Source organism: Macrobrachium rosenbergii, chromosome 32 (assembly GCF_040412425.1).
Source record: "Macrobrachium rosenbergii isolate ZJJX-2024 chromosome 32, ASM4041242v1, whole genome shotgun sequence".
Taxonomy (NCBI): Eukaryota; Metazoa; Arthropoda; class Malacostraca; order Decapoda; family Palaemonidae; genus Macrobrachium; species Macrobrachium rosenbergii.
The window spans coordinates 8,413,419-8,433,621 of NC_089772.1; the positions used below are offsets into that span (position 1 = coordinate 8,413,419).

Consider the following 20,203-nt stretch of genomic DNA (forward strand, 5'->3'; position numbering starts at 1 on the left):
ACACAGATGCCTTAAGAAAGATTCCAGTAAACAGAAATAGCGGAAGGCAGAAAATATCACAAAAGTTGAGACGAATTAATAATAATCCCAAACTTCCAGAGAGAAGTTCTGTAACAGCCAAAGAAATTTGTAATTGGTACATCCTTTGTGAATTTTGTCTCCATTCATTATTTTTAAAAATTATATGACAATTGTCTCGTTGTCACGGGTGCCCTGAAGGAGCGATCGATGTTTGCGTTTATTCTGAATAAAATCTTATTTGTGTGGTAGATTTCATGGACGTTTTCGTGGCGTCGGGAAATGATGTGTGGAATCTCAATGGGTCTTGTACTAACGGTATAGAAAGCTTTATCACAATACCTGTATTTTGCTTCAGGCGTCATGACCGAGAGCTACACTTTTCAGCATTGTTACCTATGACCTTTTGGCTCACGGTTATTGACAAGGTAATTGCAATTACCTGCCTGTCAGAAATCACGAAATTGCTTAGAAGGTTCAAGAGGATTCCCTCAAATTCTGGCGAAGGGAGCTTCACCTCCAGACGTGTGTGAAAGTTGCAGGAAACTCTGCATTTATACGAATAAATACGCGGCATTTATTTATATAAATACTATGAATGAGATTCCATTTAAACTGAATTCCTTATAAGTTTTGCAGCAAGATAAAGAAATCACGTGGAATTGCATCTTATAAAATAAGTAGGTTTTCAAGCACAGCGAAAGTTTATGGAAAGACTTTTATAATAAACGCAGATTGTAAAAACTTTTTTCACCTCTGCCAAAAGTTAATCACAAATACAAAGCATATTCGGGCATAGTGAAGGATATTCTGGTATGCCTGAGGGAATTGAATATAGAAGTACAGAACTGTTATCGTCATTGTGCTGTGTTGTTGTTCATACTACTACTTTAATACTCATATTGTTATATTTTTCTTGGTCGTCTTGTTATTCTCCATCACGCCAAATTAGTTCTGTCATTTTCTGCTTGGGGACTTTGTCGTTCGTACGGGAGAGTGAGTAATCCTCTTACGCATGCTCGATTGGGATTTACTTCTAGAGAGAGAGAGAGAGAGAGAGAGAGAGAGAGAATTTTGCAGATTTCTGAAGGGACTGTTAGGATATTGACGATATACAAGCGCCGGTATGCAACTTGGATCCTCACCAACTCTCTCTTGAAAGCACAGCCGAAACACATTCCTCTCCTTTGTATGAAAGAGGTAATCCTATAAGCTCTTTACGTGTGTCTATAATGTTAGAATGTTCTGACCTGAGAGAGAGAGGGGGGGTTGGGGTGACGTAGCCTTCCATCAGGAAAGAGATAACATTAACCTAGGAGAACAGAAAACGGTTTTGAGTAAAAGAGACATGGCAGAGCAAACAGAAGAAGAAGAAGCGAACTGAAAAAGGTGAGATTCCAAAGCAGAGAGAGAGAGAGAGAGGGGAAGAGAGAGGGAGGGACTTGTTATGAAAGCAGGATTCGCTCCACGCTCGTATCTCTTGCAAGCCGCAGATTGCAAAAGGACCCGTCTGCGTGCATATGCATTTGGCGTTTCTCGCATCTGACCTTATAAGTTCTGGACGAATGTTATTTCCACCTGGAAAAGGCTTGCGGTCTAGTTTTAAGATTACCAATGAGTCAAGTATCTCCTGCATTGGTATGCTACGACAGGTGTAAAAAATGCGAAGACAGGTGTGTCCCGCTGAGTGGGGCAGTGTGTTGGGAGGGAGAGGGGGTTGCATTTTAAGGGCAGACTTCAGCGTTCGCTCCGTTTCGCTATATATGTGTGGATAAAATGATTGTGTCTGTGCTTTTGACAGGTTGGATGTGACGCTGATTGTCGTGCTATTTCCTAAAGCCACCGTTTATCGGGAGAAGTGACTGTTGATGGAAATGACGTGTGTGTGTGTGTGTGTGTGCAAAAAGTATCGCTCCTCTGAAAGCTAATATCTCTAAATGATAAGAATAGTTGACTAAAAGGAAAAGGAAACGCTTTATCAGCGTAGCTGTCGTCAGTTTGTAATAAAACACATTCAGGCTCCTTCATATCACCACGTACACACACACACACACACACACACACTTATATGTGTGTGTGTATGCAAGTAGTTATTGTCTCTTTTTTTGGGGGTAAGTGAGATAGAACACTTGTCCATAAAGATAATTACGATATGCTGATTATTGTGCTTATTTCATTTTTGAGGAAGCAAGCTGACCAGTCGAAAGCTAGGTAGATTTCTTCCGGGAAACTTAAGAATACTTTTAGCATAATGGAATTTCAGTACTTTTTAAATACAACTTACCTTATATTTGAGGTTCTAGTTTGCTTAGCTTCTGTGACGAAGCGAGCTAGGCGAAACTTAATATTTAAATATCTAGAGTAATATAAGGTATTACATGTAATTGCTTTTGACATACGCCGTTTGTTTTGTGCTCGGTAAGTTATGCATTCATTTATATAACGGCATATGTTATCAGTGTTTGGACTCGGTGAGTTATTTGCGATAGTGATCTCAGCCCAAGGCGTTTACCCTTTATTTTTGGCGTTTGATAAAGGTTACCTTTTTTCTTTGTTACTAATTTTACCACTTCATTACCGGAAAGCTCTTTGTGCTTGTTCATGATAATGTCACCTGCCATATTTCTTTCTTCAGATTCTGAATCTAGATGTCGGTGGTTTGAGTTTGTCAGTGATATTCTCCTTCTTGCCACGTGCTGCTTACATAAATTATCTATAATGGCTCAAGGCCGTCTAATCTAATTGTGATGAATCTATTTGTTTCATGTATCTTGTTTCGTTGGAGATTTTATTTCTCTCGGAGACCATAAATTCGGGGCAAGATTGTTCGTCTTTGTTGCGGCCAATAGAATCCCTTGTTCGTTGCAGAAAGTGACGTCAGTATAATTCACTGATTTTTGCGTGATGTTACATGATTCCAAGTGTGCAAGATCTGCTCCTCAAGCTATTAAGTACTACGTGAGTTCAGCTGTTATAATAGATCAAAACTATCCTACTTACTAAAAGTTATCTTTCTGTGGATTAATGTGACTCTAATGAGAAGTGACAGTATCATTTTTCCGACTCTGGATTTTATGTGGATGTCAAGATCACACTTCAGAAATGAGCCTCCTCAAATTAATGTCTATGAAAGCTGTCCACAGCGCCATATTGACCTCGTAGAAACAGCAGTCCCACATTGTTTAAAGACCACGTGTCTTAATGCGAGCCTAACGCTTAGTTAATCAGCAAGAGTTAATTGTTTTATAGAAAAATCCTTCTAGTGTATAATGGCAGTCGTCCAGAACATTTACTGAGAGAATTAGACGAAGGTTGGTAGGAACTCTGGGTGAATGAGTGATTATGAGGGAAGTTGGATAAGCATAATAGACGCACCTGGTGGGGTGTGTGTGTGCGTGAAATGATTCTCCAATTTTATATCGTCTTAATATTCATTGTTAGTAGCCACGGCTTTAAATATCACTGAGTTTGCGAAGGTCAGATGGACAGCCCAGAGGCCCGTTATTTTAGTTCAGTCGTGAAGCGAAATGAAGTTGAAAAATTGTAAGGGTAAGATGATAATGTTATCACGAAGGCCTTTGACACACCGCGTAAGACTGAATGTATGACCTGTTGGAAACTTAAAGTGTGGCTGTTTTTTTGAGGTGACTCTCATCTCCCTGGGGTGAAAATATTCATAGGAATTGTGTTTAATGAAGGTGTGTAGCTGAAATTTGGCGAAACATCTTTGACTTGCACTGTCTATCTTTGATGTTAAGTAATAGAGGTGTTTGTTGTAGTTTCTGATTTAACGTCTAACGGAAGCTGATAACCCAGCTATTAATATTAGTAACACTAATCGATATAACGAGAAAGTGTGATTATAGGTTCCTGTGTACTGTAGTTGCGGCGCATTGAAATAACCGCAGAGCGTACCAGCGCCGTCTTGTTAATGGTGCAGCTCGGAAAAAAAAAAAATAGAGTTAAGCACCATTTGATTTTACTCCCGAATTTCAAGCAGGCAACTTGCGATGATGCTAATCCAGGAAAGCAGGAAGCCAGAAAATATGTTACGTGTACGTGTGTACAATTCACCGTCTTCCATATTAATATTATTATTATTAATATTATTATTATTATTGAACTGTGAATTTGAAATGCAGAGGGGTGCGCAAAGTTAAACAAACCTCGGTCTCAAACTTCTCACGATAACCAACTTCCTTATTAGAAGTCACTGTCGAAATTCAGTCACTTTCTGAAACGAGTTGATGTAGATATCACGTTGAGGAATCAGAAGGAAGTCTGCGCAACTGGATAGTGATAAGCAGATATCAAAGATGTTGCCAGCGGATGAAAAAGTCCGAAGTGTCTGGGGAGTCAAGTAAAAATGCACACCTTTGCCTTCGTATGAGGCCCATTGACTTGTGCTCAGAAGGTTAAGTGGCTCGGTCTCGAGATTTCTGTTGCGTGCTTGTTTGTTTTCGAAAGCGGTCGCATGCCAGGCGTGAAAATATTCATTATGAAAGTGCTTTTCAAGACTAGAATTATCGGTTAAGGTACGGGCGTATAAGAGGGGTTCCGTGATTTCGATGACTCTTTTTCATTCCAGCAGTCATTGAACAGTGCCGGAATGGAAATCATCATGAGGAGGAATATTTGTTGTCGTGTTGTCGTTACATTGCATCGTCCGGAAAATTATGATTGTCGTGCCAGCGGGATGTGGAATGAGTTACGGGACAATTTTCCTCACTGGCGTAGTGTGTGTGTGTTTGTTTGTTTGTGTGTGTGGCACCCATGAGTGATTGGAATAGAATACAAAATTAGTATGAAATAACGAAGAACCTACTTTTATTAAGCATTGGTTTTGCTACTGAGTAGTATGTAGGATTTTGTGTTTGTGTATCTATATATATATATATATATATATATATATATATATATATATATATATATATATATATATATACACACACAAAATATATATTTATATATATATATATATATATATATATATATATATATATATATATATATATATATAAATATATATATATATATATATATATATATATATATATATATATATATATATATATATATATATATATATATAGAGAGAGAGAGAGAGAGAGAGAGAGTAATATGCACCTTGCTTATAGTCCTTTTTATTCTTAGTTTATTGTAGAACTGTCAAAACTCAGCCTCACAGTACTTGAAAAATGGTCCTTTATAAGTTTGACTATAGTATGTAGTTTTTAGTTTTCTGTAAAAGAAAACTATTGTAACGACTTTGTCCGTCTGCACTTTTTCTGTCCGCTCACAGATCTTAAAAACTACTGAGGCTAGAGGGCTGCAAATTGGTATGTTGATCATCCACCCTCCAATCATCAAGCATACCAAATTGCAGCCCTCTAGCCTCAGTAGTTTTTATTTTGTTAAAGGTACCAGAGATAGGTACAAGCAACACAGTCCACCATCGGAATGTGGCTGAGTTTCATGGGCCGCGGCTGAAAGTTCCATACTGCATTATACGTTGTACAGAAAACTCGATTGCTGCGAAGAAACTCCGACGCATTTTTTACTTGTTGATTATAAAAACTGCTATGCTAGTCTTGTATATTTAGCAGAGCAGTGTAAACTTGACTTAAATTTGCTAAGTACCTGTTAACTGATGAAATTCTGGCTTCATGTTTCTCTGTCTGCCATGAAGTCAACTTTGCTTCTGTCCTTTAGAAAGTTGCAGTTCGTCAGCTTTTTTGCAGGAAGCAGCCTCATTACTCAGTCGTGTTGGGGAATGGGAGTTCGGAAGATGTTCGTGATTAGCTAAACTTCAATTTTAATTCTCTCTCTCTCTCTCTCTCTCTCTCTCTCTCTCTCTCTCTCTCTCATTTATATGCAGCGATGCCTTCCTGACCTGAGACTTTATAATGTGTAAATGTTATGAACGTGATGGATAGGAACTTAGTAATGAAAGCCTTGGGAGCCCAGTGAATATAGTAATGAGGGATTTTCCTCCTTATAGAAGGACTCAGCAAGGCCCATTTTTCTTCCTGTTTGCGGCCAGTGGCTGAAGTGGCCACCAAGATTCGGTCACTATGGTGTGAGGAAGCCATCCTAACGAACCACTTTAATGGTGACGCGACCAGCGTCTCCGTACCCGCTTTTTCCCTCTCATGTCCTTCTTGTTACTGCTTTAGATTACAGTAGGTGGTCACACGCAGTTGTGGAAGGTTTCTCATGGAGTTTCATGTGTGTAGGTGTGTGTACGTTCGAAGTTGATGTTATGCCGCTAAGAAACGACGCCACTTGACTCTCTACCAATGAGCTAATGAGAACTGAACATCTTTGATTAGGAGGAAGTTGAAGAGGATTCGCTTTTGGGGTGTGGTTCTTGAAACGTTGGCCGGTTAGGTGTCTTACGAGTGGAAAAGTTGATGTTAGCTTTATCGTTTATTCTTTTGATTGAGTCAGTGATTGTATTTTTTCTTGACGATGCTATGAAGAGGAATGAATTTTAATTCCTTTTGTTTTGTAGGTTATTTATCAGTGCCGCGTTTTGTTAGTTCGTAGTCATGAGAGGCCAAACTTGGGTGAATTACACTAAATCTAGAATCCATTGACCTTTTTCTGGGCAGACATAAGTTATTAATTTAAGGTCGTGAGATGATCGTTACCTCTCCTGCGATTTCTGATTCACACTTGCTCCCTAGTATTTGTTATTTGTTGCTTTCTAGGTCTTGACGCGTTGCTTGCCTTTTCAGTAGTGTGCTGAAAAATAATTCCACGCCATTCTTCGAAGAATGTATAGAATTTTTAACTAGAATAGGAATTCTTTTTTTTTTTATGTGCGTTTTTTTAGCTTGTTTTTTTACTATATGTGTTTTCACTCATATTCCAGTTCATAAAATTTCTCTGATAACACCAGACAGAAATGTGAACAGTTACATGAGAGTACGACATCTGTCAGAAGGACGTCACTATGTATCTTTCAAATCTGATTTTAACGATAAGAAGATAGTAGCCACCCCGGACCCGCCATGCTGCCCTCTGTGACTGTTGTCAGATCTGGGGTCGACTGACCGGACCGGGGTTGAGTGATCATGAGTTTGTGTGGAAGATCGTCGCACGGGGACCAAGAGAAAGGAAATGATTTAGAGGAGTCGCTGAAAAGGGGATTTGGGTTTATTAGAGCCGGATCCTCGTTGTACAGAACTCGTCAGTATATTATGGAAGCCTTTGTTAAATTGAATTGACTGAAGAAGAAAAAATTGAGATAATCTTGTAGTGGAATTTCATGTACAACTGAAAACGAAAATGGACGTTGTGGGTCAGTTTTATTGTTTATTGAAAAGAATATGAAATCACCGGCACGTGAGGTATATGTTTACAATAGATAGCAAGTTAAAGTGTGTGAAACTGAGCTTTACGATGACGCAGTATTCCTGCGATTAGCATGTAAATAGCTGCCTGGTAGCTTTCAGCAACTTAAACGTTTTGTGGAAAGACGAACCCCGGTGTGAGGTTCAACCCCTGAGGTGGCGACCCCTTTTTCCGTGTGAAAGATTCTTGACCCTGCGGCCTGCGTAAGTTAGCAACCGGGTCGGGTCACCGCCATGACCTCTACCATCCGGGGTTATTTGACCCTGCGGCGGGGCACCTATAAGAAGAAAAAGGATCGCTTAGGAGTGGGCCAACTCTTCGATGGGGCCACCATCTCCAACGTCACTCTCGTCTCCCACAGGCTGTCCAAGTCCTTCTTGGATCTCAGGGACATCGACCATGACGCTTTCAATGGACAAGTAAGTAACATTGTGCATTACGGGAAAATTTTCTCTCTCTCTCTCTCTCTCCACGAATCCCGGAGTCAGGTCTGACGTCATTTGTTTCAGTAACTTACAAATAAAATAAGAATCCACTGATGGGTGGACCTCGACAAGGTAAGCCCCTCCCACACCTTCAGCTCATCGATGGGTGGAACCAGTGTTCAGGTGATCTCTCGTTTCTGCTTAAGGTTAAGTATTTATATATTCTGTGACTGTCAGTAGCCTTCCTATCCTTGGAGACTTTGGTTATATATATATATATATATATAATATATATATATATATATATATATATATATATATATATATATATATATATATATATATATATATATATATAAACTCAGGAAATTATTTTTGCGTAACTACAATATTGTTATGTCAGTTTTGAATGGGATAATGGTCTTCCCTATCAGTGATAATAGATAGTGAATTTTATCAGTCTGAAATCGGAATGAGGCGAGAGCCTTTAAAACCGAATTTTACTTGAAATGTCTAATCATTTTGATGATGTTGGTGAAGTTGTATCTACTGCAGTGTTAATCTGAAGAAGCTATGAGAATTTTTGTCGTTGTTTTCACTTGCCGTCATACGAAATATTATGTTGTTATTGATAGGTTAAGCTGACCTTCTGTCGACGTGAGCTCTTCCTCCTTAAACAACTCGTGTTACTTGGAAAACTGCAGTATCTGCAAAATTTTCGAAATTAAGGTATGCCACCTATTGGGCTCGTGGAACACTAATACACAAGTTACTGCAGTTTCAGAATGATTCTTCTATGCTTTCCACGAGTATTTAGGGGGTCCCATTTGCAGCATCTGCAAAATCAGCAGTAAGGCAAGGGAGCATCTAGCAGTTTTCTCAGTTTTGCATTTTTGCAGATACTGCAGTATTCCATTTTAGGGCAGTGTTGATAGTGGGTGTCTCCCAAAAAGAAATGCAGTGGACGACTTTTAATTCAGTTCACTTTGAATAGAGTTGTATAATGAATAGACAGCTGTTTCAGGAAATATATATGGATCATTTGCTGCTGGTGTGATAGTTGCTTTAGTCTTTTCTCACCCAGTGTGACGAGGAATTTTCGAGGTTACATAAGATGAATACCGGTACCCTTGTTTCATGTTTCCGTAACCTTAGAGCTGTATCCTGACATGCTACTCGTCAACATATCACATTCTGAGTTGTTGGATATACATTTGATATCCCGTTACGTTGGATGCTCCATGACACTCTCAACCTGTTCGTCTTCCAGAAAATATGGTTACAGATTGTCATTGGAAACGTAGAGAGTGATTGGCAGTTTACACACACACACACATATACATATATACATACATACATACATACATATATATATGTGTGTGTATATAGAATGCTGGTCACTTTATATATATGTGTGTGTGTGTATAGAATCTGCTGGTCACTTTTTATCAAATGCAAACGTAATTGTAATAGCCTCAATGCCCTCTTAACTTCTCGAATTCCTTGTGCTTTTCTTGGATACGCTTGTCACTACACGAACCGGACATCACAACCACTTCAATTTCTTGCACTTGGATCTTAAGGCTTTGTAGTGACAAGCGTGTCCAAAAAGTGCGATGAATTGAGAAGTTAAGAGGGCATTGAGGCTGTTACAATTATAAATATATAATATATATATATATATATATATATATATATATATATATATATATATATATATATATATATATATATATATATATATATATATATATATATATATATATATATATATATAATATATATATATTGTGTGTTAAAAGGGACTTAATATATTTTACCGAATCACTTGAGTAGTTATAAAGAATTTCCTTTCTTCGTTGGTCGCGTTGAATTAGGAATTTAAATGTCAGAGGTGGATTAGGTACGAAGTTTGATGTTCTGAGTAACATACCGTCTTATCCAAGACATTCTCTCTCTCTCTCTCTCTCTCTCTCTCTCTCTCTCTCTCTCTCTCTCTCTCTCTCTCTCGTTGGGAGTATGTTGACGCCCGGCTGATAAGGAGTGACGCTATCCTATCGCGCTGTTTCCTCTCGCCGAATTTGTGCCAGTTTCGTGCCTGTTGCCTGACTCGTCGTCCCAGATTGACGAGACTGGAATTATAGCGTCACACAACATGCGGCTTTATGCATATACTGTATGTATATATGTGTGTGTACATACATACATATATTATATATATAGATATATGTATGTGTATATGCATACATACATACATACATATATATATATATATAGATATGTGTGTGTGTAGACTGATATGGTGCGATGAGAAGAAGGGTCGTGTGGTAGTAGTTGCATTTGTCTTTTCCTGGGGTTAGTTTTTATGTGATTTTCAATCATTAATTGAAATTTAAAACTTATATGAAAGTCTTAAACTGTCCGTTTTGACATTTTTCAGCTTTGCAATAAATGTGAAGCACCAGAAGGAAATATCATTTCAGATTCCATAAAAAGAGGTGTTGACTGATGATGATGTCATGTAATCTTTTAATAGATGGTATTTTTTTTATCTTGAACGGATTAATCTATTATGACATTGTTTTTAGTATTTATTACACTCCTACCTTTAATCCAGTCTAGCTTGTCCGCTGGTATAGTGGACGTTGTTTTTAGCATTTATTACACTCCTACCTTTAATCCAGTCTAGCTGGTCCGCTGGTATAGTGGTTATTGTCGTGGATTGCCACTCAGATGTCGCGGATTCGCGTCTCCCCAAGGGCTATGAAAAATCACTGGCTCTGTGTCGTGATCAGTTACTGCTGGAGTGTGGAGTTCTGCGGTGGGAGGTTGAAACCAACATTCTTTGGAGCCTTGAATTTCAAGTCAGTGGCCCTTGTGGGCTTGTTCAACGTGAATAGGTTTCATCTACTGAATAGTAATAATAATTGTTGTAGTACTGAACGGTTCCTGTACCCGGTCGTCAGACCAGACTTTCGTCAATAACATTATTTCGGAGAGCTCAAACAGAAGAGTGTTTTCATCGGCGAAACATCATCAGATGTTCGTGGGGTCATGTGAACCGCAAGGCTCGGAAAAAGACCAGTCACTATCTCCTATTTCTCCTCACCTCAAATTGGTCGGATCACAGGCCACCGTCACCGCTGTTTGCGCTCCGGACGATTGATGGTGTTTAGAAGATTCCTCATGTGTTGGCAGACGGTGTGTGCTTGCAGCGCAACCGAATGCGAGAGATATATATATATATATATATATATATATATATATATATATATATATATATATATAAATGATATAAATGTGTAATATACATACAGACATACATATACATATATCACACCACCATGGGTGAAAAAATAGGACACTGGTTGTAGGTCCTGACCAGTTTCGACTTTTTTTTAGTCAATGGTTGAGAAATAAAGTCGAAACCGGTCAGAACCTACAACCAGTCATATTTTTTCCTCACCTGTGGTGATATAATATGATAAACGAATCACGTGCGAAATGTGTGTGTGTATATATATATATATATATATATATATATATATATATATATATATATATATATATATATATATATATATATATATATATATATATATATTATAAATTAATTGTTACAGTGACTTTTAAAACTGATTTTTTCTATTTTCCAATGGAAAGTAAATGTTGATTCCAAAGTTTTTGTACGCATTTTCTTACCTCGACTAGAATAAAAGAGAGTACGTATTGCTGGTAGACCTACTCGCTATTCAAAGTCAGAAGAATGGTTGAAATCAGAAAGGAAAGGTGATTAACAAAGAACCAGATTGTGGTGCTGGACCTCACGATGCCATTTTATGCCTTCTCGAAGGCCACGTAGCTGCGATGCGGCGCGGCTGTCATCGTTCATTTGCTGTGGAAAGAAGGAAACCGCTGAGGCGTCATCGGAGATTCGCTTATCAAGTGACTTCTCGGACCTTAACGAGACGAAGCTCGGTCCTTGTGCCTTGTCTTGCCTCGCTCGCGTCGCTTTCATGGGATGTAAGTGCGGCTAATTGGGAACGAAGTGAACTATATATGTTACGTAGTACCCATGACTCATCCTGTCCAACCCTCTCCTCCCTCCCCAACTCCCACCCTCCCACCCCCCTACTCTATTCCTTTTGCATAATTAGTGTCTTCTGCGGAGCGCTGCAATCTTACCCGAGGTCACAAGCACTACCCGTGGCCGACTTATCTCCCTATGTCATTAGTGTTTTTAACTCGTGTAAAGATTCTCTCTCTCTCTCTCTCTCTCTCTCTCTCTCTCTCTCTCTCTCTCTCATTATCATTGCTGTTGTGTAAGTTTTGTAACTTTCATCCTTGCATGTAGAAATACTAAGTAAAGTATAGAAACTCTCTCTCTCTCTCTCTCTCTCTCTCTCTCTCTCTCTCTCTCTCTCTCTCTCTCATTGCTGTTGTGTAAGTTTTATAACTTTCATCCTTGCATGTAGAAATACAAAGTAAAATATCTCTCTCTCTCTCTCTCTCTCTCTCTCTCTCTCTCTCTCTCTCTCTCTCTCTCTCTCTCTCTCATCTCTCAGAAATACAAAGTAAAATATAAACTCTCTCTCTCTATCTCTCTCTCTCTCTCTCTCTCTCTCTCTCTCTCCAGCTACTGTGACTCACCCACTGAAACTGAACTGAGGAATCCAAAAAACTGAACAGTGGATACGATCAAGAGTTTTTGCCTTCCATTCTTTTTGTCGCCGCCAAATTACAACCTGGGGTGAAGTTGATGGTGATGTGTAACTTGCTTTCATGTCGTTTCCAAGATGAAATCAGCGAATTTTCATAAAAAAAAAAAAGAAAATAGAAAGAATATGCCTCAAGTTCTCCTTAATAGAGGCAGCTTTGTTCCTGGCAGTGGAAGAGGATTGCGGTGGAAATGCATAACCATATGTGGGAAGTGTGAATAGAATAGGTCTTAAATTATACTTCTGATATGTTTTGTAGCATATGCAAATGAATGGATATGGAAAAAGTCTGTATTAATAAAATATTGAAAAAAAATGAAAGTGTTTCAAGTATATGAAACACTTTTTCATTTTTTTTTTATTTTATTTGAAGATTCTGCTCAGAAATTGTTTTGAATATACTGCGGTCGTTAAGACAGTGGAGTGAATGTTCAAAGAATATTTTGCATAATAATGTTCCCCAAGCGATTCGTATTTCGAATTTCTGTTCGAAATTTTAGAACGATTTAATTTTCGTTATGAGCCTTTTGAGTATCATTAGGTTAGACGTGAAGAAGAGACAGCGAGCGTCAGCTTCCTAATACTCATTTCGGGTTAGTCACCAGACAAGGCCTTTTGTTCACTGTTATTTCTTTGCATTCTCAACAACTACTGCCGTGACGGCTGTTGCTGGTTTTTCTAAAATCTCTCTCTCTCTCTCTCTCTCTCTCTCTCTCTCTCTCTCTCTCTCTCTCTCTCTCTCTCTCTCTCGCTTGCTGTTTCTCATCTGCTTGTACTTTTATTTTATTGTAGCCTAAATTTAAAACTGCCAATGTGGACATGGTATCCCAATGCGTGTAGACATTTTTACTGAATGAGTCATCATGTATTGTGAGGCTCGTATGAGCAAGGCCTGTCTAGTTATTACGGGATGGGCAGAGTTTGAGGAAAAGTATAACTTCTATTATGAATTTCGCTGAAGATTAGTGTGAAGAATTGACAAGTTGACGCCACTCTGTTGTTTCAAGTTAACGCGGTCGTTTTTTTATTGCTTTATCCTGAATAACTATTACTTAAACTCTGTGGTCAATTTGTCTTCGTCGGAAGACGTCTGTGCCAAATGTTCCCATTCTCTGGGAATTCGTGTGTGTCACACATTTGGTTAATGATCCTCATCAACAACGACAACGCCGTGCGACTCCAAGGGCCTTTGTAAAACTCTCTCTCTCTCTCTCTCTCTCTCTCTCTCTCTCTCTCCTCCGTAAATTTTCACTCATCTCCAGCCTCCCGTCTGTGTCCGGGTGTACCAACTCTTCCAATGCCTAAAGGATCCCAGCTGTCACTATCACTTGCCGTTCTCCCTGAGGTGGTGCGAAGGACATGTCCAAGCCATCTCCGTCTACCTATTTTCTTTGTCACAGCTGCATATGTAACCTCCGTGATTTAAATTATGGAATCTTTTCTACCTTTATCTTCCCATCTGACCCCTAATGTCTTTTTTTTTTTTTTATCTTTATTCTCAGTCGATAAAATACTAGTAGAATGATTTTGTGCAATGATTATGAATAGATTCTGACTTAATAAAAAAACGGGAGAAATTACGCTTGATGTTATTGTTAGTTAGATTCTACAGGATATGCCTTACATATAGAACCCTGTTAGGCTATTTTTGTAGAACCTTTAAACTATTTTTTTATCATAAAGTTCAGTTTATTGTCTGGGATCTTTTGTACCAGTTGGCTGTATGTTGTTGTGCTAATAATAATATTAATAATAATAATAATTATTATTATTATTATTATTATTATTATTATTATTATTATTATTATTATTATTCGTAAAAATCTCTTAATAGCACGAGTCACTAAATGGTGAAGAAATCTACAGTGGTGTAGATGTAAATGTATATACTTTAGAAAAATATTTTTCTAAAATATATATTTACTTCTACACCACTGTAGATTTCTTCATTATTATTATTATTATTATTATTATTATTATTATTATTATTATTATTATTATTATTATTATTATTATTATTATTATTATTAGAGTCGCATCAACGAGTGTTTAATGAAGGATGAAGTTTTTTTAATATGACGTTCCACTGATTACTTGATTGTGGGACCGGTTTGGAGAGTAGGCCTATAGTTGATAATTTTGTGGAGTGGTCTTTTTAGGCCTCATCTTTGCGATAGCAACAAGTTAATTATTCCCCCGTACTACTTAGTCATCTTCATTTTCTTGTAGGATGTTGTGAATGGGAACAGTGATATTGGTTATTTAGTAGGTAAAGGCGTTGTATAGAAATGTTTATGTATTTTGACTCGTTATTTTTTTAATTGTAATTAATTTTGTTATCACTGATGTAGGTTTGAATCTTCATTGTCGTTGGCTGTCACAGGTCTAGGGTTTAGGATAATGTTAACTGTCATTCGAATAAATGCACTGTGTTTGTGATTGACAGACAGACGTTAATAAAGATAAGTCGCAAGTTTCGATTGATTTGGTAAAAAAATGTTCCCGTATTTGCTTCTTTTTTTAAAATTTTGAATGCTACTTGTCTTGTTAACTGGACTGTAGCGGTGAATTCGACGTGAAAGTAGAATAAAGACCCATCATGAAGTAACTGACCTTGTACGCCATAAGTTGGTGTAACTGTCAGAGTGGGGAGAAGAAATAGGAAGCAGATCTCCCCAAGACCTCCAATCTTTTAGGCTGCGTGAGGATGCAGAGGTATAATCTTATAAGAAAATGTAGAAGTTGGAATCTGTGGCCAGTGATGGGAAACGTTTTCTTGCAAAAATATGACGCCTTCGAAGTGTATGGGACCCTCAGACATATTGAGTCCAGTGTGTCATAATGTATGGAACGTAGAAAAGAAAAGTGTCAGAACTTTTATGAGTATGTGAAAGGAAATGATAGCAGCAGTCACGAATGAAACCTTTGAAAAAATGAGCTCTCTTCTGTTTTATGGATCTTCAATGTTTTTTTGTTTTTTTTTAAGGGTGACAAAGCAATTTTGTCGATTTAACATTGATGTTAAATCTGGTCTCTTGCCGGTCTTGTGTGAAAATTTTAAGGAAATGAAACGACCACTCTGGTCATATTCATGAATTCATGAAGCTTATAAAAAGAAGATAAATCTTAGTTGATTTAAGAATTAGAGATCTGTACATTTGTCTGTGAACCTTGAGAAGAAATGTTAGATATCTGTTCTGGTGCTTAGTGTGTATATGTGTGTGTGTGTGTTTGTTTGTGTGTGTGTATATATATATATATATATATATATATATATATATATATATATATATATATATATAGAGAGAGAGAGAGAGAGAGAGAGAGATTATCTATATATAAATAAGATATATATCTATATATATATATATAAATATAATATATATATATATTATATATATATATATTTATATATATATATATATATATATATATATATATATATATATATATAAACAAGATTTCTGACCTCTCACTCAAATTATGATTGCATCAGTTTTGCGGTAGAAGCAGTCTTGTTAACGGTGCAGCGTTTGAAGGAAGAACGTGCGGAATGAGGGTCGTGAAGCGATTCTCCAGAATTCTCTCTATATCAGGAAATAACTTCACCTGCTCCTCGTCAGCGACTCGCACAGGTATGCCAAGGGAGAGATGATGCCCCTTCGCAGGCTTCGTGCAGCCCCCCTTCCACTGACAGCTATATACTCACTTCGCCATACGAGACGTTCTTTACTTTTGTCTTCGGAATTGCAAGTAGAGTAGATGCCCGAAAGATCACTGGATGTCCTCAAGACGCTTTTTTGTCTCCTAAGATCAAATGTTCAGAATCTGGTTGTTTTGTAGTCGACAGTGATTATAGAACATTTTAAAACGACAGAACCGATTCTGACGCGTCACACTTATATTTTGCGAATCTCAAGTCTTGAAATGCTTTGACAGTATTGTTGTACTGATTGGAATCTTTGGAGTCGGGTGCACTCGGACCAAACCCACTTTTCAGCCTTTTGAAATAGGAAAATGTGGAGCGGGATTCCACTAAGATGGCATACGTGTCACTTTTGACCGTTATATCCCCCAGCGGCGTCGTATCATGTCTGAAATTTCGAACACTTCTTTGTAAAGGTCGAACTTATTCCAGGTCTGTGGCCTGAGAAGATTGGAGATGTAGATCAACTTTGAAGGGGGCCGAGGTGTGTCCCAAGATTAAAGAGTGTATAATTGTATGAAATATCTTGGAATTTTTTTTTTTTAACACTCGTTCATCTTGGATTACTTTTCAGCAGGTAGTGGATGATGGTGGTTATGACGGCTGTAAGGTGGTTTTTCTTTGGTTCCAACCTTTGTTGAGGATAAACTTTTTCATTGCTGGAAAAAGTTGATAAAAACGGTGTGATATACAGCAAAGTTCTTTCTAGGTTTTCATGCCTTCTGCGCAGTTGTAGGTGTCCAGTTAATATATCCATAGTATTTCTATGAGATAAAGTCCACCTGATCTTGTTTACTTACGTCCACCAGATGGCATTGCGGTTTTCATGTTAGATATGCTATAGAGACGCTTCACAGGCAGGATATGGCATTGTACTTGCGTGTACGTCAGCTTGAGTGAACACATTCTTGTTCGGTACATTTAAGGCGAATTGTTCGTGTGACTAAAAGGGCGTTTGCTGTACCCCAGGCGTGGTACTTTTACCCTATTTTTATTTGAAGGATTTGTGAGATTTGATTATATATATTTGAAAGAATTGTGAATGACTTACACTTTATTTGCAGATCAAGGTTTTTTATTTTTATTTCGTAGAAAAATTTAATTTCATCCAGTTCTTTGAAAGGGGTTTATTTTCACGTATAGTTTTTTAATAGCATATTTATTTATATACAGTACGTAATAGAGTCTGTATGTTTTCCTGCTTTTTATAAGGTTTGCACATTCCTATTTCTCGTCAGTGAAACTTAACTACCTTCTTGAGTTTTGAATTATGTGACGTCTACAGTTGGAGTGTCACTGACCTCCCAGTTGAGGAAAGGGAGATGGGGGGAGTAGGTAGGGGGCCCAAGACCTGTTCCAGCGGAAATCATTTGTCTACCCAGTGGTGACGTAACTCAATTCTGAACGATGAGGTGGATTAAAAAATATCCAGGTTTTTTTTTAAAGAAATAGTACAAGTATTACGTTCCGTCGGTGAGATGCTATGTTATGTACAGTGGGATGGAGATAGGTTGATTGCTGAGTGAGGGGGATATTGCTTTTTATGGGACTCGAAGAATGGAAGGTAATATTTGTTGGGTGTTTGGTCAAGGATTTTAAAATCACTTTGTTTTACGTGAAGGCGACAGGATTTATCATGGGATCTTATGGCGTTATTTTCTTTTCTGCTCAAAGAAAGACCTGTGAGATGGCTGACACCTTTATGAGAGTCGACGCGGACCTTAAGTAGGCACTTAGTGCACCTACGTAAGTTGCAAAATGGGGAGGTGTACTCTTCTTGTAGACAGGTACGCATCAACTCCTGGAGGGTGTCTTTCAACTTAAACCTGCAGTTTTACCACATCTTCTGGCTGTCTGTTCCTACTTAGATCGGAGTACTAGGGAAATAGAATGGGGCACATCTGCTCCATTAAAGACTTGTCATGGATCATGAACATATTGGCGAGGTTCGGGATTTTGCTTCTTGAATTGTATGGGGCGTTGAAAAGGGGACCTTCAAAAGAGGACCCTAAGGAGGGGGTCCATCGCTGCTAGTAATGCGTAAGCACATACTGGTCACGGAAGGCTGTGCTTTGGAGAAATTATTTGTAATTTTAGTGTTTTTTTTTTTATCGAGGGCTGGAGAGGGAATTAATTATACCAGAAATCAGTTTCCAGTTTTTGTTGTCAGAAATTTCTTGTAACGGGAATTTCTCAGATTTTTGTTAGTTGAAAATTTCCTTATATTGTTCCGAATATATACCGGATGGACGTAGTTTTTGAAGGTTATCTCCAGAGTAGCTTCCTGTCAGTCACTAGCATTAGGAAGAGTCGCATTGAAAAATAAAATTGATTCCCAGATCGTTAGCTTCAACATTAATGTAATTTAATTTCACTTTATTCTACACCAACTCCGGAATGTTGAAAAGACTGACTTCACCGTGTTCACTAGTCTCCGGAAATTTGTCAGTCTTCCCTCATTTTTTCGGGGTTAGATTTTTCGCTTTATTACATCGCAGAGGACCAGAGAGAATGCTCATATCTATGTTGATCATTATTATATTTTTTTTTATTTATGAAGAAAGTTTAATACGTCGACGAAGTAAGATGAATAAGTGATAATGTAGAGAGGATGAATAGGAACTCTCGCTCTATAGCTTGTACGTTTTGCTGTTTACCGTTAGTATTCGCATTGATGTCCAGGGATGTATCTCCATCAAGAATTAAAAGGAGAGCTGGAACGTGAGTTAAGGGAGGAGGGTAAGTAGATGGGATGATTGCAGAGGTTCCACCTCCAAAAATGAGATTTGCGACCATGTGCTCGAGATGCATTTTGGGCGGAGCGATGTGCCCTGTAGGTCTCTGTAGATTTCAAGTGTCTATTATCCCACCCTCTCTCTCTCTCTCTCTCTCTCTCTCTCTCTCTCTCTCTCTCTCTCTCTCTCTCTCTCTCTCTCTGCCAGGGAGAGCGATGTGGCCGCGTTATTCTCAATCCAGGATGCCCCTTTTGACGTGAACTGTGACTTAGCTACTTAATTTTTAGTCGACTGTTGTGTGTTGCAGCTAAGGTAGGTTGGCAGAGGATGAACAGAAATAAAAATGATATACAGTACTCCTACAATATGCGTACCATCAAAACGGGAGGTCCGTGTCGAGGTAAGCTTCATTATTACAGGGTGAAACCATTTACAAGATATTCTTTGTGCCACTTTCCAATCACGTTTCGTGGAATAATGAAAGCACGACAGACTGGAACGAAAAGCACACGCTCTCGTGTGTTAGTACACAAGCTTTCGACAGGCCTACTGGAGTCATGGGTAACGTTTTGCCTTAATAGCACATTTTGAGTACTGGTGTGAAATTCTTCGCATTCCACTTCTCGTCTAGAAAGTCTTTATTTAGGAAAGTTTTCACACTGTAGGTACATCGTTTACCAAAGGACAGATATCAGTGTGAATAGTACATAAATACATAGGTTAATAAAAAAAAAAACTGTCTCTAGTTACATAGTTGCAAGAAAAACACGCCATGGTCTTAAAGTAGCAGTTTTGTTGAAGAAGTTCACTTAAAAAAAACCCACAGAAATATTACATTCTAGGTAAACGATTTTAAGAAATATATACATCCGTGTACGTTAAGTTACCAGTTGTATACTTCATAGAAAAACGTAATTACCAAGTTATTTCTAAGAACAGGGCGTGCGTTGCATGGTCAGTGGCTCCACATTTCCCCAAGAAGATATTTCCATTTTCCAAAAAAAGTGAAAATTGACAGAAACCCATTTGAGAGAAGTCACATTGCAGTGACTTGTCACAACGATCGATTTTTGAGGTGGCCTCGGGGAAAAGGACGGTGGGACTGACAACTGCCAACTGCCTTCCATATGGTGGTCCCCCCCGGGGTACACGTGGGGAGAGGGAAATTTCTCATTTGGCTGTATGGGCAGAAAAGCAGGGAGAGTCTAAAACACACGTGGCCACTCTCTGGTTTAATTTGAA

At 38.2% G+C, this 20,203-nt stretch overlaps 1 protein-coding gene across 15 annotated transcripts in view; it reads left to right on the forward strand.

The window, feature by feature from the left end:
• step (cytohesin steppke) overlaps positions 1-20,203 on the forward strand; it is a 596,835-nt gene that overhangs the window by 458,887 nt on the left and 117,745 nt on the right. For 4 of the 15 annotated variants that reach the window (XM_067132807.1, XM_067132804.1, XM_067132805.1 and 1 more), the window contains exon 2: positions 6,923-7,796. The exons of 8 other annotated variants lie outside the window; for them this stretch is intronic. In XM_067132807.1, coding sequence (XP_066988908.1) covers positions 7,611-7,796 — 186 coding nt within the window. In that variant the 5' untranslated portion in view covers positions 6,923-7,610. Of the gene's footprint in view, positions 1-6,895; positions 7,797-20,203 lie in introns of all 15 variants that reach the window. 3 more of the 15 variants (XM_067132803.1, XM_067132802.1, XM_067132801.1) reach the window with 1 other exon arrangement.